General features: G+C 36.6%; 3 protein-coding genes and 1 long non-coding RNA gene across 4 annotated transcripts; 1 reads left to right on the plus strand and 3 right to left on the minus strand.

Moving 5' to 3' along the window:
* Positions 1–715: 715 nt before the first annotated feature.
* LOC113282938 lies at positions 716–2,874 on the plus strand. Its single transcript, XR_003327242.1, has 2 exons — positions 716–1,034; positions 1,837–2,874. It is a non-coding gene; the product is annotated as an uncharacterized LOC113282938 (long non-coding RNA).
* A 1,525-nt stretch (positions 2,875–4,399) lies between these two features.
* Positions 4,400–7,810, minus strand: LOC113282939 (galacturonosyltransferase 8-like). Its single transcript, XM_026532048.1, has 3 exons — positions 7,450–7,810; positions 6,149–7,363; positions 4,400–5,059 (listed from the first exon to the last, which is right to left on the minus strand). Exons 1-3 carry the CDS (start codon positions 7,609–7,611, stop codon positions 4,784–4,786), a joined length of 1,653 nt encoding a protein of 550 aa, XP_026387833.1. The 5' UTR covers positions 7,612–7,810; the 3' UTR covers positions 4,400–4,783.
* Positions 7,811–8,651: 841 nt separating this feature from the next.
* LOC113277885 (auxin efflux carrier component 5-like) lies at positions 8,652–10,333 on the minus strand. The gene is made up of 4 exons (XM_026526856.1): positions 9,536–10,333; positions 9,291–9,448; positions 8,869–8,945; positions 8,652–8,756 (listed from the first exon to the last, which is right to left on the minus strand). The coding sequence occupies exons 1-4, from the start codon at positions 10,290–10,292 to the stop codon at positions 8,684–8,686; spliced, it is 1,065 nt and encodes a 354-aa protein (XP_026382641.1). The 5' UTR covers positions 10,293–10,333; the 3' UTR covers positions 8,652–8,683.
* Positions 10,334–10,952: 619 nt separating this feature from the next.
* Positions 10,953–21,036, minus strand: LOC113282940 (actin-related protein 4-like). The gene is made up of 20 exons (XM_026532049.1): positions 20,835–21,036; positions 20,647–20,738; positions 19,879–20,055; positions 19,709–19,782; positions 19,273–19,353; positions 17,831–17,891; positions 17,669–17,718; positions 16,524–16,578; positions 15,696–15,773; positions 15,529–15,582; positions 14,634–14,687; positions 14,491–14,551; positions 13,918–13,969; positions 13,671–13,737; positions 12,693–12,755; positions 12,530–12,592; positions 12,263–12,325; positions 12,092–12,156; positions 11,753–11,821; positions 10,953–11,426 (listed from the first exon to the last, which is right to left on the minus strand). The coding sequence occupies exons 1-20, from the start codon at positions 20,845–20,847 to the stop codon at positions 11,381–11,383; spliced, it is 1,338 nt and encodes a 445-aa protein (XP_026387834.1). The 5' UTR covers positions 20,848–21,036; the 3' UTR covers positions 10,953–11,380.
* Between the last annotated feature and the right edge of the window lie 188 nt (positions 21,037–21,224).

Genomic DNA, 21,224 nt, shown 5'->3' on the forward strand with positions numbered 1-21,224 from the left:
ATATCTTTTTCCCTGGATTCTCATTTTTCCTCCATCAGAATCATGGACATATAGGTTGCCGTGAATTTTTAAAGTTCCGGGATTTTATGTTTCTCGACCAACTTCCACGGCCACTTCTCCCTCCGTGAGAAATAAATTTCCCTGGATTTTGATTCTCGACCCCAGCCATCCACGGATACTCTGTAATCCTGAGTTTCCAAAACATCTGAGTTTTCAGCTCCGGCAATATTTGTTCACGTATACCAGGGTCTCTGTGAAAAAGGATTTTCTTAACTTTCCTTTCACTCCCTGTCAAGCTTTGCTCTCGGTTTGTATACTCTGTCATCTTTGATAACAGCAGCAGTCCCCTTCTTTTATTGATCTTCATCCCGAGACAATACCATTCTAACAAGATATCATATAATATCAACACCATTACGAGTTTCTTTTTCTCATCTCTGAACCGTAGCTCCATCATCCATTCTGTTACCATGGCAGCAACATACTATCTTCCATCTTCCTTGGCACTGCTCTTACTCGAGCTTTAATCATCTCCATTGAAAGAAACCAAATCCATCGGACTCAGCCAATCGACCACTCCTTCATCGCTGCCATCACCAGTATCACTGCCATGCACTACCAGCTAACTCCTCCTTCGACTTCATCTTCGAGTGTGTTACGTATGTGCCGAGTGATCGTGTGAGAGAAACCAGTTTGTGAGAGTCGAATGCTATACCTAGAAGTGTTCTGTAATCAGATTTATCTTTCTATTCAATCAAATTGATTAAACCGCAGCAATGTAGATATCATGAATTACCTGTGTTACTATGGCATTAGACTCAGAAATCAATTTTTGAGGGTACCGATCCTAGCCTGTTTCATCCTCAAAACCACCATTACTTCCATCTTCAACAATCATCACTACCATTAATCCATCATCTTCTGCTATTGCTACTGTAAATCGAAATTTGAAGGCTAATTTGATTGAATCATCTCAGATTTGCGACTAATTTGACGTATCTATGTGTTTCTATCTACATCAACAGCATCAGTAGGTAATTTTCTTCTTCCACCTCCATTAATGGTGTTTCTTGTAGGAATTAGGGTTTTGATTTGGTTTGATACCCCTGCTACGTCGACAAACGGGATTAAATATGATTTTTAGGTTTGAAATTTAGTTGAATTACTGAATCTCTTGATGATTTTGGTTACCGTTTTTCGTTTGGAGCTGGATTCATTTACCTCAACTGATTCAATTCAAGTCTCTGCTGGTAATCTCCCATTTTATGTCTAGATTACTTCAAATTTAAACTCATATGTTCAATTTCTACATCATGGCTCAACTACATCCAGTTTCATCTTCAACTGCCTTATACATCATAATTAGCATGTGTTTTGCATCTAATTTCTTCATCAAGATCTGTTGTTCTTGTTCCCTGATGCCATGAGAGTCTAAGCGTGTTCTAGTCCACTACACCAAGGTCTAGTTAGGGCGAAAACTTAAAGTCGTTCCATTGATTGGATTCAGTAGAACGTTGAGAAGTTGTTGGTCTCATATCTTACTTCAAGGCAGTCCTCACATATGTGTTGAAGTATCTTGCGTTTTTAATAATGTTTCTACGATTGGACTTCGAGTTGGAGTGGGTGAGTTACATTAAGTACAGATTGAAGTTCTCTTTGTCGAGTTTGTGTACATCTAGTATGCAACCTGATTTTCAGCTTTCATATGTGTTCAATGTGCAACCTGTGGTTCTTCTACTTTTCATGCTCTTTGAATAAAACAGTTGAAGTTCATCTTCAATGGTGTTTTTTTATTTCTGTTTCTTATGTGAGTGAACAATCCAACCTGCTATGTAGTTATGGAGAATAATAAAGGTTAATAATACAGTTGAAGATAAGTCATAATGGAATACATCCTACATTGTTCAATAAATTGCTTCAGCTATTGTGTGAATCGAATGAGACAAGGTCCAGTTGGTGGGAATCTTTCTTGTGTTGCAGCTATGACTGCATCTGGGTCTATGATGGATACAAGTACTGGTATAGTAATTGAATCAAGATGGATTAATACTCCAATATGAAGACTGTCTATTTCTGATGGGTATACAACTAACGGTGTTGAGTTACATGTGCTACAAATGCTCTGCATAATCTATGTCTCATTATAGTTTTTAACAATTTCAAGCTATTTCCTCCCGGTTTTGGTCTTCTATTGGTTCTGGGAATAAGCTTAATGTTGTTGTTGTTACCACTCTGCACCAAGGCTCTTCATTCTGATCTTTAAGAATTTTCAGTTCTGACATCCAGCTTGCTCCAGAATTTGTGTACGACTATGGCCTGCAACACAGAATGCTGATTACAAAAGATGCACAATGTGGTTACGTTTTGTTACGATTGGACTAGCTTCAGAACCTCGGTGTCAGCTGCAAGCTTGCTGGTTTTCTTCTCATTATGTGTAAGTGCAGGTTGATTATATTTCTATGGTATGTGCTTCTTCCTACAACCAAATACTACATTTCTTACGTCAACTGAAACTGCACCTACTACTCATATCTTCCTACAACCAACTATTGTTGCACTACATTTTTTTGTCTACTACTCCACCAACTGCAGCTGTTGTGATTAGCTCTTGTTTCCTGTTGTGAGTGTGTGCAGTGTCAGTGTCCAATCTCAAGTTGTCTGTGTAGCCCACTTGAGATTGAGGGATGGTAATAGCATAGAGGTTATGAGTGTGTGCAATGACAGTATGATAGCATAGAGGTTGTGAGTGCGTTACGTATGTGCCGAGTGAGCGTGTGAGAGAAACCAGTTTGTGAGAGTCGAATACATATACCCGGCAGTGTTCTGTAATCAGATTTATCTTTCTATTCAATCAAATTGATTGAACCGCAGCAATGTAGACATCAGGAATTACCTGTGTTACTATTCTCCGTCATTAGTTCGATCAATCACTGCCAATGCAGCAGTATCAGCAGCTCCAATGTCAGTTTCTCGTTCAATCCATACATGGAAGAAACCACAGTTCATATCATCTCCTTCCTATTCACGTCATGCCAATGGCAATACCTACAACACCGTCGGAGATCATCTTCAACAGTACCTCTCATCGATCTCTGGCATCACCAATCTTCTCCGTTCATCTCTGCAGTTCAAAACAACAGAAGCCCGCGTTCTTCAACTGCTCAACATCAAACCCAGACTCTCGACCAGAACAGTCTCCCTGCGTACCAGCTCGTCGACCTGTGAAGGAAGAGGTGCACTTCCACTGTCAGTCTTACAGGACTGACAGTTCAATTTCCTGAATAACCTGAGCGGCTGCCTTGAGTATATTAGGCGGGTGCCTTCATAGATTCTGTGCTTCAATAACTTTGGTTCGCTTCGAACGCTTGTAATTTCTTCATACGACGTCGGAATGACTCCGTTCTTTCGCCGTTTGCTTCGCCTTTTCATTCTCTTCGAGATAATATCAAGAACTCCTAGACTTCAACGAGTTCCACTTGGTATTTGGCCTTTCTCCATTTGTAGATAGATTCCTTTATTGCAAAAATATGTGCCAATTCACTTCTTTTGGATGATTCACCTAGCAAAACGTAAATAAAACAAAACAAACGTAATATACAATAATTTGTAAGAAACTAAGCAATTACTAGCATGGATTCGACACTAAATATATGCAAAATATGCACTTAACAGAGCCTTCCATGGGTATTCCACATCAGCATCTATTACATAGTTCCCTTCATAAAATCCAGGAACCGAAACTGGGTACTCACAGTCTATATCGATATCAACCAAGACCCTTGCAAAACTCATCCTAGCTTCAGTAGTTGTTAACTTATCCATCATTGTTGGTTTTCCAATTACACTAGCAATCTTAGATAGAGCTTTAGAGTTCCACATATGTAATAGAACCTTCCTAAGATTTACCCAGACAGGGATTGGTTTCCGTGTTTTTAAGTTTTCAGGTCCGTCAGATCTTATAGGTTTAAAAGTCAGTCGTTGGATCTCCATGATGTTTTTGTGTCTGCACATTGATATACGGGTAATATTTGTTAAATATAGGGGCTTATTTATAATAAATTAAATTTCTTTATATTTATAAAAGATGCCATTTTTGTGAGAAAAGAAGCTCAAAAATTTAAACATTTATATCTTTCAAACTGTATGTCGGATTTTCGTAAATTTTATATCACCGAAAAGATTTCTAAATTTCCTACTCAAAGAGCATAAATAAGGGTATTAAATTTTGAGTTTATGAAACAAAAAATAACTTCGATTTTTCACAAATATATGTTATAACATTTGACGTGCAATGCACGTGCTTGCAACTTGTGGGTGTAATGTACCCAAGCTGAATTTATTAAATTTTGATCTTCTGCTAGTGGCATAGCTATATTCATCAAACTTTGCATGAATTTACTGGAGAGGAGGATATATTCAAATTAGTTTGAAAAGAAATTACCTAATGCAGTGAATTTTAATGTTCTTATTACATAAAGGTATACATATGTAAAGTAATGGCTAGCTGGAACGGGAATGCTTACAAAACAAACGGCTTTCAATAACAGGTAGATAGACTATCAACAAAAACAGTGGTAGGCTTCTACGTAGGAGCACTAGCTATCTAATGAAGAAGAACAAACAAACTATTAAAAAAGAAAATCAATCTTTTGGCCCCCAACAAGGCTCTAGGAAAATAGCCTAGCTGGCTTAGTCTATAAAACGGCTCTGAAGGCTCTGGCCACGCTCATGCTTTTCGGGTTGTCAAAATAGAGGCTTCAACTTATAAACAATTACCCCTACTCTAAAGACCAAAATTGCATTGTTGGACAAATTCCATTTCGTAGTCGACATACTTTGTCCAAAGTGGCCGGAACTGTGGGATTGCAATATCTAGCCATGGTTTCATGTTTCCATTGAAGTGAACAACAGCAGCGTTTCGAATCTCGTCCATGCTTATGCTTGGATTATAACCAAGCCCAAGGACATGCCAAGTTTTGTCCAGCGGCTTCGTTGTGGAGTAAAATGTGATTAAGCCAGGAGGTAAAGTTCCCAATTTCCACAAGGTTCGATTTTCATTCTGCAAAATTTAATTTGCATGATTGGTTAGATAAACTAATGAATGAAATGCTAGATTTCATATAACCATTGTAAAAAATTGATAAATCATCCGTTCCAAATCTATCATTTCAAACGCATGTGGAATACTTCAGAATCAAATCAGTTACTTCATTGTACGCAAATAAGTTTAAATAACATATGCAAGCATATAAACCTCTTCCAAGTTTTCTTGACTGTGGAGAACTAGAAAACGCAAGTTGCTAGTACTGGCTTTAAGTGTCACTAAATCTAACATAGTGAATAACACAAAGACAGTGGGCAGCTCATGTTAGCCCTGCCAGTAACAAAAACAAACCCCTAACAAAACTGGACACAATAGTGGCAAGTTCTTCATGTCTAATTGATGCAGGGGCATATTCTCTGCTCATTTAGGTTTGATTTCTATTTAAAGAAACGTTTACATTTCCAGATACAGTCTGCATAGTTAGAACCTGGAATCCTGTCTAATGATACTAACCGAGAGAGTTACTGATAGGTCCTACCTCATCCTAACACAAAAGACTTAGGACATACAGTGCTCAACACTGTTGCTTGTTGGCTACTTGGATGACTACAACTGAATCTCTTAATATTTAGGGAGGTTACAATTGATCTATACTGTTTCTCATGTTTTATATGGTCACCAAAAAGGCTTGGACGAAACATTCTAACAAATGTTTGACGATATCCTGTACGAGAAGTAATAGAAAAATTTTGAATGAAAAGCAGTTATAATGCTGGAGATTTGTTACTAGGTCCTACCTCATCCTACATTCATGTGATTTAGACTTGGGCACATACAAAATTGAAAACTGTTACTTGTTGGCTACTTGAACTAATGCATCTAAATCTCTCGATATTTATGGAGGTAATAATTGATCCAAACTGATTCTCATGTTTTTATATGGTCAACAAAAGGCTGGAACAAAAAATTGGATATTGCCTAGACACCTACATTGAATCTAACAAATGTTTGATGTTATCCTATACAAGAAGGATCAAAGTAAGAGAAACAAAAATGTGCAAAAACCAGTTATGAAGCTCGAAAGTTCAGACAACAAAATCTTACCAGGGTCTGCCAGTAATGGTACTGTTCAGTACACTTCTCCTTCCTCCAAGCATCAAGGTCAAAGAAATTCATCCCATAAGCCCATGCACAAGCCTTTGGACTAAAATTTTCCTTAATCAGAGGATGAGAGAAATTCATATACTGCGCATAACGATGAAACGACCCGAAACATGTCTCTACTGCACCGTTCACTTTACCATCCATATCTATATCCCACAACCCGGTTAAATCCCTCTGAACAACAATATCATCATCCAAGAAGAGAATTCTATGCAACTTTGGATACATTTCTGGCAAGTAAAACCTCACATGATTCAACATTGACAAATACTTGGGGTTTCTAAACTTCATATTTGATGTATCTTTTGTGGCATTCTCAAGCTTATTCTCAAAGTAAAACTTCTGTAAATTTGCAGATTCAAGTTGCTTCAATACAGGAACATACGAAGAGTTCAAAAACGTATAATCTTCTAGTGCTTTAACCTCAAAATGAGCTCCATTGTACTGCCTCATTTTAAACATAACTTTCATTGCACCGAGATTCATTTTATCAGTAACAACATGGAAAACATGTTTAAAAGGCTCCTTCGAATTCTTCACTGCTGAATTAACAACAACTGATGCTGCAATGACATTATCAGAGAAAATTGCATAGTGGTACAAACTCGGGTCTTCTAATTCCGGAGACTTATCCTCATCTGCATACTTCTCCGGATTCGCAATCAGTTCTTCCATCAGTTTCATAGTAAGACAATGTAGATTCTTGGGTATCGATTTAGCAGCAATCAAACTGGAAAAAGCCCCTTGTTTCTTCACCTTAGTTAATTGTTCATTAACAGCGAAAATCGTATCCTTCAATTTCTGAATCTTAAGCTCTCTATCAAAAGACTCTTTGGCATCAGCAATGACTTGTCTAGTATCTTTAATTCTCAGTTTCACATCTTTTTCGAATTGACGAAGAACAGATTCATCCATGGAAACCGAATCAGATTCAGAAAGCGATCTATAATTAGTAATAAGATCTGTATAATTCCGAGCAAGATCAGCGAAAACCCTAACTAGTTTAGAACTCTCAAGTTTTGATCTCCTTGCATAAGAAGCGTAAGCTAGAACAAGTGATTTATGATCTTCAGCTTGTTTTTTTATCTGATCCAATCTTTGCTTTAACGGATCTGATTTCATTGCCAGTACGGATCTTCTAGTCGATCCAAAACCCTAGAAAAACACACAAAATAAATAAATTCACAAATTCTATCAAAAAAAAAAGAACAGAAAATGAACTAAAAAGTTCTGAAGCTTACCGTATTGAGATCTGGAGTAGAATCATCAACATCATCAGATGTAAAAACGAAGAAAGCGAAGAAGAAGAATGAAATGGCAATGGCGGAGACGAAGAGTAGTGATTTGTAGGGTGTAATTCTTCCTCCTCCTCCGCCTCCTCGGCTGCGGATTGAGGTCGCCATGATTGATTGATTAGTAGTACACAGAGAGTAGAAGAGAAATGAAGAAGAAGAAGAAGAAGAAGAAGAAGAGAGTACTAGTAGAAATAAATGGTACGGGGATACATTTTTTGTCCAGTGAAGAAGAAGAGAGAGACGGAGTGAAGTACAACGAAAAGTGAGTGAGATGAGTCGTTTTCGGCGGAGTAAGACTCGGTGAATAAATTACCAGGTGGAGTAGAGTTAGTTATTTATAGATTTACAGGTAAAAAAAAAAAAAAACCTAAAAACGCGGGGAGAGACTGGAGGTTAATTTATGATTCTAGATCAGGTTGAATTGAATTGATACAACTGAGATTAGTCGGTGGCGATTCGATCCATGTTTGTAACTCGGGGTCGTTTTCGATTGGCCTGTTGGATCTTGTGACCGACAACAAAAGAAAGTGGGAAACCGTGTTTTATTTGTGACTGGGACGTGGATTGCGTTTCTGGGCCCGTACGTGAATTTCTCGATCATTTTTGTTTTTAAAATTGGAAATTTGTGGAGCTGTTTAAAACAGCCACGGTGGCCGTTCATGGGAGGTTGTTTTTCTTTTTCTTTTTTTTTTTTTTTTTTTTTAAGAAACGAGGAGCATGAAAGCCCCAACCTTAATACATAGTTACATAATATTCAGTTACATCCGTAATACAATAATCTTGAAGAGAAATAAATCACAAACAAAATTATGTACTAAATGTATGTAAACCGACGGGAGAATTGAAATTTTTTAATGATTTATCACCATTTTGTTAGATACTCTCCGAGAACATATGATGCTTCCATAAGTGAAATAATATGCCCAAATTCTTCATCGAACTTTGTTAATGGGAGGTATCAGTTTATGGGGAAGGATACCAAAGAATTCTCAGATATAAGAATCGATTACTTACTTGGAAGGATATCAAAATTCATTCGTATAAGAAAGTATTCTGGTTATAGACACTATGAACAATGATAAAATTATAGTTGGCGATTTTTTAGGAACACGAGAACTTTAGACTATTTTTTAAACTTTTTACTGGCCTTTGTTTGTGTTAAAAAAAGAGAAACAGAGAATCAACTCCAATACTCGAATGCTAGGAAGTATACAATCAGGACAGGCAGAGAAACCATCGTTCCAATGATCAACCTACAAAAACATAAGGGGAAAACAAATTTTTTTAGAAAATATTAACCAAAGTAAAAAACTGATGTCATTAAGAACAGAAATTTTTGGCTCAAGCTTTATATTGTGTTCTTACGCGCTACAGATTACGTCCGCATGCAGCCCATACTGTTTCGCGTATGCGTAAGCCAAGGGTGACAACGGTAATGCTGCCTGCACCAGTCATATCACAACCAACAAAGTTCCTTAGCATACAATCAATTTACTATTTTACTTATTTATGCATTAACATAAAAATACTGCAATCCGGCCGGCCAGCCAAACTAAGGTAAACTTCTAAGTTTGTGTATCTATAAGCATGCATGTGAATCATTCATGGAGTTAGGATTGAAGGTACATATAAGAGCAAGTTTAGGGGGATTTGGTGGGAGATACAGCCAGTTTACAGTTGCCCTCACTTGCCATAACTGGGTTTGCCCCTGATGGGCATTTTTAGTGATCATTTAACCCGGCGCATATATAAACTGGCTGGTCCACCAAAAAAACAGTTTACATTACTTGGATAACCGCAATATGTAGATTATCCCCATGCAAACCAGCAGCTCTGCAGCCTACGGCCATCGCAGCTGGTCCACCAAAAAACCTTAATGCCAGACCGAAAACTGTCAACTTTGATCCACACGCAATAACTTTTTCCGGCAGTGCAGTGACAAGCCCTGGTTTGAAAAACTAATTAGACCCTGGAGACGATGCAATATTCATACACAATATGTAGTGCAAATGGGTTTATGTTTCTTAATCACCTATAGTAAACATGAAACAGCCAATTGCTGCTTTCTGCATGATCAATACCGATCCGTCAATGATCCTCGGCATTTCAATATGCCACTTGTTTGAGATAAAAGCCCAAGTGATTCCCAGGATACCAGCGTAGGTATTAGGATTTTGAGCAAGTTTAAGCATAACAATCTTCGCCGGATTCAAAAATGAAGGTCTAGTTGTAGTAGTGATTACAACTACTAATTGCTTGTTTCCTTCTAAATCTGTAACTACATCAGCATCCACAACTTGTGAAGACTGGCTCGCCTTATGAAACTCGAAAATGAACATAACAACAGATGACCAAACTGTCTGTTGGATTACGTAACCTTGAGAAACAAGAGCAACTGCATTATCACCATATATGGCTTTCAAAACAGGCACTCCCACGGCCGCAGAATTCATTATGGTTAACAATGAGAAATTTGTTATTAACCAACCCCAACTTCCGTTACTACTACACTTAACCCATGCAACTAAAACAATTAGAATTATGAGTTTGGAAAATGCGTCTGCACCGAGAAATGCATAATTCCAATCAAAAGGATCAACATGGGCGAAAAAATTGAAAGTGAAGAACGGTAGAGTGAAATAACTAGTGAATCTGTTAATGGTGCTGCATTGTTCTTGTGAAAAAAACTTAAACCATTTTACAGAAACAAATCCTAGAATCACTGCAACATATAATGGTGTTATGGCTACTATAATGTTGATTATATCATGACCCCATTCTAACACCATATTTCTGTTGCTTTTTCCCCTTTTTAGTTGGAAAGATTACGAGCAAGGGAAACCAAAAGCTCATTAAGTTTAACAAGGAGGAAGACGCGTATTTATAAGTATGTTGATACACACAACTAAAAGGTTTGGCGGCCGAATCATTACTAGGTTGTATAGAAATTAGTAACCTCGGCATCATACTGAACGCTATTTTGTGCGAACTATCTTGTTTGGCATGAAAGCTGATTCAAGCTTTGAGAACATATACAAATAAATGACATTCCATTCGCATCACATCTTGCTGAAATACGATTGTCATGTATAAACCTCCAAAACAGGAATGATCTAAAGTAGCCTTCTTGTTTATAAACACCATGAAAAAGACAATCAACAAAGCAATTAATGGCGTATCAAATCGACACTCCTTTGTCTGTACTACTAATAGTACCGACCTACCTAACAAAAGTCGACGTCATCTACATGTGAAACCAAGGAAACGGTTTCCTGCAATACTGGAAATGCGATGGAGTATGAAGCTCATAGTTACATCTGGATGCCTAGCCAAGTTCTCTTTTTTTGATAACTGTACATGCAACTTGGAACTGAACCACTGTCACTTTGGTTACTGTTCTCAAAGCTGATACACTTAGGGTCTAGAAACTTCAGAATGAATTCCCTAATAAGTTTAAACATAATTTAATTTAGACTACATAACTAAAGTTGATCTTTCATCGATGATTAATAATCTACCGTATATCTAACTTTAAAAACAATTACAAACAAAGTCTTCCTTAATCGTGATTGATCTACTAACCAACAAAATGAGCTTGCTATTTCCTGGTCTAGAACATAAGTTTTCTTAAACAGCAGTTAAACCGCTTAACATAATAAATTCACAAACTTACAAGTACTCTAAAGTGCTCCTAACGTCTAAACAAGCAAGCATTTCGCTAGACCAAGTACTTCGATTTCTGCTTCAGCTTCTACAAATCTAACTGCACTACCAACTTTGCAGAATCACCTCTACTTCACACAACCCCACAAACTTGTTTCATCACAAGTGAAATAAATAAATCCACTTGCCAAAGCGTCAGATTTAAAATGATCTTCTAGGGGCATTTTCGTTGAATGTATGAAGCCCCGTGCTCTTCATACCTGCCACAACCAAAGCAATAAAAAGTAAGATTAAAAAGATGGAACTCCAAATGCAAATGACAACAATCTACTAGGAGTTCGGAATAATTAATATGATCCCATGCAACTCTTTTAAGAGTAGAAATTCATTACTGATTGATACAAAAACGGGAAAACAATGAATCCATTCCTGCTTTATCAGGATTTCTCCTTTCCATGTTCTCCCAAGGAAACTCGTTTTCTGGGGTTGTGATATGTCACTTGCAACTTGCAAAGGCAAATAATCACATCTATACCAGTCTTGTGGCCTGGATGTCTAAAAAGATGTTCACATAAAAAAAACTTACTCTGCCTTGGAAAACCACATTTGCTGAAAGGAGCCAAGAGATGCCAGAATACTCCCTCCTATCCAAACACTGTATAGGCAGTATTCACAAGTTAGATAATTTTCCAACAAAAAGATGATGAACATCATAAAATTTTATTACGTAACATTAACAGTTTCTATTTTATTTTCATTTTTGGCTATAAACTATTGACAACATAGAGCAAAATATTTGCAAAAGGAACAAAAATGTCATTCAAGAGGTCTGGTTACATTAACATTAACAAAACATCACCAGCTATCAAGTAGACGACCACATGCAAGCCAGCCAATGAAAATAAGCAACAGAAAAAGAAATAACCTGAATCGCCGTTCTGTTGCATTTCCACTTGCCAGAACTTTAACTCTTGCAGCTTGAGGAGATTCCTATACAAACATCATAAAATAGAATCACTTATAATTTAAGCCAAGAATTAACCTTCAATAACGCAACCATGACGATAAAAATGTAGGTTTTCCTTCAACTCCATACCTCCAGCAAGTCTTTTTCTAGACGCTCTTTCAGCTGTTGCATCGATGATGTCCCCCCTGCAAGCTATTTATAGGAAGGAAACAGAGGACTGTGTCAGTGTTACTCTATTACAAACAGATTTGAGTCCTTCAAGAAACTCAATGTGGAACACAACGGATATAAGTGTACCATAAACCAAGGCAGATTAGAGACTCAAAAATGGAAATAAATTTTATGAGGAACGTTGACAAGATGAAAGTAAGAAACTAAAAAACAAATAAAACTTACCAGTATACTGCTAAATAATTCTCTACGGATGTCCACGTCACACTTATTTATGCTTTCAATAACCTGAGAAGAAAAGAAAAACAAGTGACAAGGTAAACATTGTGTTTTGACAAAATGTGTTCTTTATAAGTGTTGAAGTTGCTTGCGTACAAATAATTTTTACCATTTGAGGAAGTCCACGGATTGAAGGAGCTGGATCAGCAAAACTCTCCATACCAGGAATTGTCTGGGGATTAAAATCCAGAAGAAAAATATTCAGTGAAACGGCTGTTCCAGTTTTACATAACCCAACAACTCATCATGCAACAAATAAAAAGACAAGACTAAAATCAAACAAAAATGTTTGGTTAGATAAGAACACTGTGGACGACAGAACTATATCTTCCCATAGTTTCTCGTGACAAAATGAGAACACCCTGCCATGCACATTTTTTAACAGCACATCCTCCTCTAATTCATTTGAAATAACAAATATATTATCGTCTTTAAGTATTATGGCCTAGATATTTATTTAGTTGACCTTAATGGTCACAGGCTCACATTGCACTGAAACGGCTGTTAGAAAAATATTCAGTGAAACGGCTGTTCCAGTTTTACATAACCCAACAACTCATCATGCAACAAATAAAAAGACAAGACTAAAATCAAACAAAAATGTTTGGTTAGATAAGAACACTGTGGATGACAGAACTATATCTTCCCACAGTTTCTCGTGACAAAATGAGAACACCCTGCCATGCACATTTTCTAACAGCACATCCTCCTCTAATTCATTTATGATAACAAATATAGTTTTCGCCTTTAAGTATTATGCCTAGATATTTATTTAGTTGACCTTAATGGTCACAGGCTCCCACTGCATAGTATATCAACTTGTGTCCTCACTTCAATAACCTCTTTACAAAGTAAACTCTTAAACATTATGTTAAAGTCCTGCTTAAACTTCAGGCAAAAAATCCCAAAGCAACTGAAGTATCGAAATTTACAACAGAGAAGGTGATTAGCAGATTTCCTTAAATCAGACACCTAGGAGATCACAGACAAAACATGAAGCTGGGAACAAAATGAATGCAGGTCTCCCATCTAAATTTATATTTATGTAAAGTCAAGTAGATCTAGCCCAAGCGCACCAGTCACGTACCTGAACTATGGATGCATTGAACAGAATATCAGGAATCTTAAACCGATCAGCTCCAACTTCTATTGTTCTGTAAGAAATCAAGAATAGTAAGGAAGGAACTGAAGTCAGAATTGACAGATATTAGGGGGGCCTTTTTAACGAACGGGCTATGTTACTAAAGAGCAGTGATGCAGTAGACTGGACTCTGTTTGCTATCACTTACTGGGATACAAACTGAATATGAAATGTACTAAGTGAAGGTGCTTACTGTCCATCTGGAAGCTCATAAGATGTTGTAGGAATGTTGGCATATGAACTTTCTGTACAGCAAACATCTCAACATAATTAGAAAAGATTTATGAAAAACTATGCAGGATCACACAGACCCTTTAAAAGTATAGGTTGCACAGACATGCATGCTCAAGCTAAGACATAAATCATGCAAGGCAGATGCATCTATATAAAGCAGTTCTGACCGACACTTGGCTGACTACAGAGCTCACATTAGATTGATTCTTCAATTACAGAAATTTACAGAAGCAACACATAGGTGGAAAACTTGGGATGGCCATAGAAGCTTTACCATCGCCAAGATTATTCAAACAAAAAATAGAAGGTAGAACTAATAGAAAGTATTATGATTATAAAAACATGGCATATGAGAAGGATATCTTCGAAGTCCAAAGTTCCAAAGTCTTTTATATCGTTCAGCATATGTCAATACGTATTTACTCATAGGACAGTTTCCCCGCCATTTCAAGTAAACGAATTATTAATCTATAGAAAATGTGAGTAATGTAACCTAAAAAGTTTAACACACATTACATAAAAAGAAACAGACCGTCATATGGAGTATCTGGTGCCCGACATACAGATTCCTTGATATCGCTGGCGATTACCCTCTGCCATCACAGGAACCACTTTAGCATCATGAGCAGCCTATCATGCTACAAGAAGAAATTGGGAGCTCATGTTGTCACATACCTGAGAGAAGAGCTTGTAGCTTTCTGTTGTATTTGGAATATCAAGGTCCACGGTCTGTAATTCTCACACAAAAAAACAGAGTCAAACTAATGTGCAAGTTAAGATGATTGGGGTTTGTTATGCTTCCATAACATCAAAGGGAATATAAATGAAGGAGAAAAACCCAGACGACATCCAGTAAATAGGAGCAGAAACTAAACATGGTTAGCAATATTGTTATACTTTATGACAATATCATCATCAGTAATAAGAAACCCAGTTGTTTTCATGTTTGAGCACAGAGTTGCTCTTTGGTGGTCTTTCTGGTACGGCAACCTAAGTTGGACTTCCAACCCTAATCCTTGCTACCGGCATGAACATAGTTTACTTAACTTGTACCTCTAAATCAAAAGACTTGATTAATAATGGATTGCGAGAAGGAAAAAAAACTTCAACAAGGGTCAGTCAAGATACTTAGCAAAAACAGTCCTGTTACCATATAGATTCTCGAGGTGACTATAACCAAAACTAATTACAAGAAAATACTCGAACATTGTATCGCTGTTAAGCAGAAAATATAGTGCATACTTCTGAACATCATATTCTGTAATATAGAAACTCGAGTGCTAGAAACAAGTTGAAGCTCGATAGGAATGACAACTAAAAACAGGTTTACCCAAAATTCAAATTGTAAGGGGAAACCTAAAACAAAAGGATGTAGTGTATTGAGTTCCAAGAATATATCATGAAGGAGAAGGCTGAACCCAGAACATTACTATTAAATTTTTCTAGACTTCTAGACTTGCTCAGCATTTGCATTATCAAAAATAACAGCTCACAGAGAACGGCCACCCCTCAGAAGCTACAAGATTTGGGAACAGTCTACACACTAAAAAATAACATGCTGTGAAGATACCTGAAATTCTCCGGGGCGGACTTCCTTTCTCTTAAAGGAATATCTAGGTTTTATCTGCCATCAAATAACATAAGGTAAAAAAAAAATAAGGCCGGTTACTTTGCATGTATAATCAACGAACATCAAAAAACATCAAAAAAAAAAAATAGACATGTTAGCAAACTTACCACAAAACCTCTGCTTTCCAAACTTTTGATCATGCACTCGGTAAGGAACTCACCTCCAATGGGTGACGTTGCAACAGCCTATACCACACAACCATATTTCAGATTTGGAAGTTCGAAGTTCAACCTAAGAAGCTATCATATACTACGACAGGAATTTTAGGCATCTAGAAAACCTCAAAAGAACAAAGACCTACCTTACCAAAAATGTGCTTGCAAATGAGGGCCTAAACTAAGTCTACCCTTAACGATGATACTGCACCTTTCTCCATATTTTGCTTATGTCAATATCAAATCTAGAATTTCTTCGAAGAATTACAGACACAAACTTAATAAGACAAGGAATAGGTGTTTCTGATGGAAAAGGATAACTTTTTAAAAACCTAATACATCATGCAAATAGCTGCCAGATGACAGATAATATTCGTGAATTGGCAAATACGCTATAGCTTTTTTCTTGTTAACCAAGTCAACCCTTACGTGTCCTAAGCGCTCTTAGGCTTCTGATGTGCAATCTGATCATCACATAATCCAATCCATGAACATAAAAAAAAAAAAAAAAAAAAAAAAAAAAAAAAAAAAGATCTAGAGAGAAAAAGTAATCATATTTCTGGACACCAGGTTTTATTTCACTCCACCATAATCTTTGAACTAACTATGTAATTAACAATGTTAAAGAAAATGAAGATGCTTGAGCATAAAGGCTGAGGGAAGGTGAGAACTGAGGAATAGAAAATAGATGATGCACATTTAATAATGCATTCAAGAACTAGCAAGTAGTCCGCAAACATGTTTCTTCTTGAGTACTACATTATTGTGCAATTGAGGTACCTTTTGAAGAACATAGCCATCATGAACAGGTGCAACTGTAGTTGATCCACCGCCACTGATATTGAAAGGAAAGGCCATATGTTAGTGCATGTTCAAAATAACTGAAAAATACTGGATTACTAAGGAACTAAATCAAGTAAATTAGATGGATACGACAAATAAACAAAAAAATGCAATTGAACGATTAATTTAACAACTCAGTGCTGCAGCTAGCAAAAAAACACTGATCTAAGTGACCTTCAGAGCTTACAATGCTTCCAGTTTTCAAAATAAAAACCATAAAGATGATGGATAAAACAACAGAAGATGGTACAAAACTTTTTCAGAATCCAGAGAGATCACACAATGATGCAGGATAAACATAGACCACTCAATGAGCAATTCTAGACCACAGACACGCAGGATTAACCATCTGCTTACTCGCGTGCAACAACTCCAGTTTCTTGCAACATTAAAATTTACTAATTATTACACATTTCAGATTACTTCTCTTTCCTTAGAACTGACGCTGTTTTTGAAGTCCACTGAACTGTCCCTACTGTTGCTATCATAATTATTGGCAATATCTTCATATCAGTTGTCAATATCAGCAGAAGAAAGATGGGGATATGAGAGTAGAAAAAAACTATTATTGTGTCTATTTTGCTTTACGCTAATGAAAATCCATACTCTTCAGAATTTATTATCTAATTCTTCATAATAGAATCCAACTAGGCTAGAATCTCTCCAAATCCAAATCATTTCCTAAGAAACAATCAACTAATGAGACGCATTACATCTGGATTATACAAATGATGAGGATAGCGTGTTTAGTACAAGCATGGAAGAATGTAGAAGTCACATTTGAACATATGCAATGCTATTCCAGGGTATGAGCCCATGTAGTAAAATCTAAGATGAGCAATTTACAACAGAATCCTGAATTAAGCATGCAGAGCTAATTTCTCATGCATTTTAAGCATAAGACTTTCACGCTTATACTTTTTCGTATTACAGTTAAGCAACAAAGCACGAGTATCATGAGAACAAATCAAATGACGCAAAAGGTGGCAATCCAAATTAGCAACTATAAACAAGTTACTATAGAAGCTCAGCACGAGAAATGTCTTCGATAGTAAATACGAAAGCCACCATTCTGCCGTTACCTATCAACCACCAAAGCAGTCGCACGGCCTGATGCAAAAGCTGTGAGAACCTGGAATACATCAACAAAAATAGTCAACCAAGATTGTTGAATCTAGAGATGAAGAACCTGGCGAGCAACAGATTAAAGCAGTCGTATGGGGGAAAGGACGCATAAACCATACCGCATTCTTGGCTAAAAATAAAGCAGGAACTTTGTATTTTTCAAACATGAGCTCCGCTGTCCTGCAATAAAACTTTGTAAAGTTAGTTTCAAAATCGACAGACAGATATTTGCAAAGCCAAAAAAGACAGTTCATAAAACCTCAGCAAAATTACAGAAACTAGAAAGTGCCGGATCAACCATGCTTGAAACTACCATGATTTAACATGTCAAAATATGAGGATTTGGTTTCTAACATAAGATTAAGTTGATAAATGCCCGAGTAAACACTTAAATCTAGTTTGCATTCCTCTAAATGGTGTTAGTATTCATGGAAAAACAAAACAGTTCTTTCAATCGATAAATCCTTCTATGAATCGTGATAATCCAGTTTCTATATCAGAGACGAGTTTTTCTATCAAGAAGTGGTTTTTCAGATAAAAATAGCCCCACTCACTATCATGTCATCTTGAAATTTAATGTTGCTACTAACTCCAGAAATGGTGCAGGATCTGGAATTATGAAATGAATCATTTCTCAAATTAGTAAAAGAAACGACCAGGCGAAGATCCTTGCTAGGATTCTAAGACCACGACTAATAATTTAACCTACTCAAATTGCTGTGACCTTTATTTTACATTTTCCTACATAATCTAGATAGTTCATAATCTCTCTCGAACTTTTAAAATACTTCTTTACCATGCCAAAAACGAGCACGATGTTTGGATACAACTTCAGCAGTTAGCCAGTTACTTTTCGACATCTAGAAGTTGGAAAGCAAAATTGCAATGATTACGAACGACTTGCACAGGTTCGGGAAAAAAATTACTCATTGCTTGCTTCTACGAAAGTAACTTCTCTCCTAAAGTAATTTATTTTGATGTCAAATTGAATTTATTTTATTATTTTTGTATGAAATTTAAATTTAAGTTTCTATTTGGTAACCACCCAAGCCTACTAACTCGCTAACTAATACTTTAGTTGGTATCTATAGAGGATTTAACACTTCCTAAATTTTAGCAATTGAGTTTGCCCTTCTTCAAGTGTTAGTTTTCCAATCGAAAGCTTTACGCTATTCACTTTTCAGTCATTTTACCCAAGATTTTCTCTCCAGTTTCTTCCTCATCAAACACTAAACTTTAGCTCTAGTACTTCTTCTATGGTTATTTTCTCCAGGGGTTCTCTTTTACGTCTACTTCCTCACCAAGGAGTTATGGAACTAGACAAGACTAATATGCCCATAGGTAAAGGCCCGACAAATTCACTATCAATAAGACTGATAAAAGAAACCAGAGCCTCAAAGCAACTACTTTTAGACAACATGCAAAGAAGTTAGAAAACATTATAATAACAATAATAATTTGCAATTTACAAATAAGGCTCAGTAAATGTTAGATCAACCAAGACAGCAGGAGGCCAACAACAACAACAAAAATAAAAAAGGATAGTTAGGTACCAGATCACCTTTCTCTCTGTTGAGGAGTATTCGAAGATGATTCAGAGAGCAGCATTGGGTGTTCTTTAGGATCAATCAGTAACCGATCCCTGAAAAGATATCAGTTAGGAAAAGCATGTCTAAAGAAGTGCGTTAACAAATTAGCAAAGTAGGCATTAACACCTAGGTAATTCCTCTACATATACATATACATCAATGATAAGCGACATAGGACAGACAAAAGCAACTCGAGATGGGATGGATCACTGTAATATGATTACAACTTAACATTGCCATAAAAGTGAACATTCTGGTTACGATAACATTTGTTTCTTTAAAGTAATTAGGTCTTCACACATGACATGACAACCAAAATACATAAAGAGAGAAAAGCCACCCATATCCGTCAAGTTGCAGAACTACTGATTATACATATTTCAGAATGTTCACATGGTTAAATAATACCTGAAAGCATGCACCCATATGTTGTCAACCATATCCCAGTCAACCACAAGTCCATCCTTTATAGGTGATACCACCTAAACAAATGAAATATGTAACAGATAATTAGAAATCTTGGAAAAGAGAAGTTACCCAGAGCACTTTCTTTATTTATAAGAAACAAGAAAACAAACCTCCATATGATCCCTGCGGTACCCTAAGGCTTGAGATCCCACATATAATTTTCTCTTCACCTTGTTTTTGTCAGATTCAATTGGTTTACCACCATTTTTAGAGTCTGGAACTGGTTCAGATTCCTTCTCAGCTTTAATATCATCACTATCTTCCAGTTGTTCGATCACACCAACACACTTCAAACAAAAATGAGTCAGTCAAGACAGTGTTTTCACAAGTATTCAAGTGTTTGCATAATATTAGTAAGCCAGAGAGAGAGAGAGAGGGACAGGGAGACAAAAGGAGAATAATAAATAACTCTTCAAGATCGTGAGATTAACCAATTAGAGTGCACGTAACACTAAAATACAAAATTAACATCCGAGCTTGAGTTCTGCTAAGGTGACATCATTAAAACTGGATCAGCATGTCAAATAATGTAACTAAGGCAAGAAAGAGGACACTCTATCAAAGTAAAGAGAAGCCATCAGACGGCAAAATCCTTTAAAATTGTACCTCTGTAACCGATACTAGTACATTTTCAGTTCAACACCCTCACCCATACTGATATGACAAGTTATTTAAGAAGGACACTATCATTTCAAACAGTAATTGACATACTAAGTTACTGTCAAACCCCATGTATCAGAAAAAAATCCCAATTTATCAAAGCCTTACATTCTTCCATTAGCATTTGCCCTAAATTCGAATACCCACTGATATTAACTGGAAGAAGTAAATACAGGACTACAAAAAGCAGCATAAACTGGGTAAATCAGCAAACTTACAGACGGAAATACTGCTTTGGGAGCGTCTTCTCCAGCATATCCAGCTTTGCAAGTATGAGAACCTAGGTCAACAACAATGGCTGATACTTCATCTGCGAAATACAAAAAACAAAAATAAGGGTTTCAAGTGATGAAATCGCGGGAAATTAAGAAATTAAGAGATAATTAGGTTAGAAAATTGTACTCACCACCTCCATACATGGTTTCGAAGTTACAATGAGAGATGGGTTCAGAAAAGAGAGAAAGTTGGAAGCATAAAGCTAAGCTAGGGTTTTTGCAGTGTGCGTAGTCTCAGCTCTCGACGAGCGGTAAAGTTTTTTATGTGGGGGTTTTGGAGAGAGAGAAACTCGTGAAGTCAGAATTTTAAAGAGACCGAGAAATGAACTCTCCCAAAATACTTTAGCCCAGTTAAAACCAGAGATCTGTCGAGGTGAAAATGGTAGTAGAGTAAAAGGTTTTAGAGGGCATCTATACGGTTTAGAATTAATAATAAAAACAAAGTACAAAATACTCTCCTTTTTTTTTCTCTTGGAAATAAGAAAGATATATATTATTGAAAACGTAATTAGAGCAAGTCC

Source organism: Papaver somniferum, chromosome 5, assembly GCF_003573695.1.
Source record: "Papaver somniferum cultivar HN1 chromosome 5, ASM357369v1, whole genome shotgun sequence".
In the NCBI taxonomy this organism is placed as follows: domain Eukaryota; kingdom Viridiplantae; phylum Streptophyta; class Magnoliopsida; order Ranunculales; family Papaveraceae; genus Papaver; species Papaver somniferum.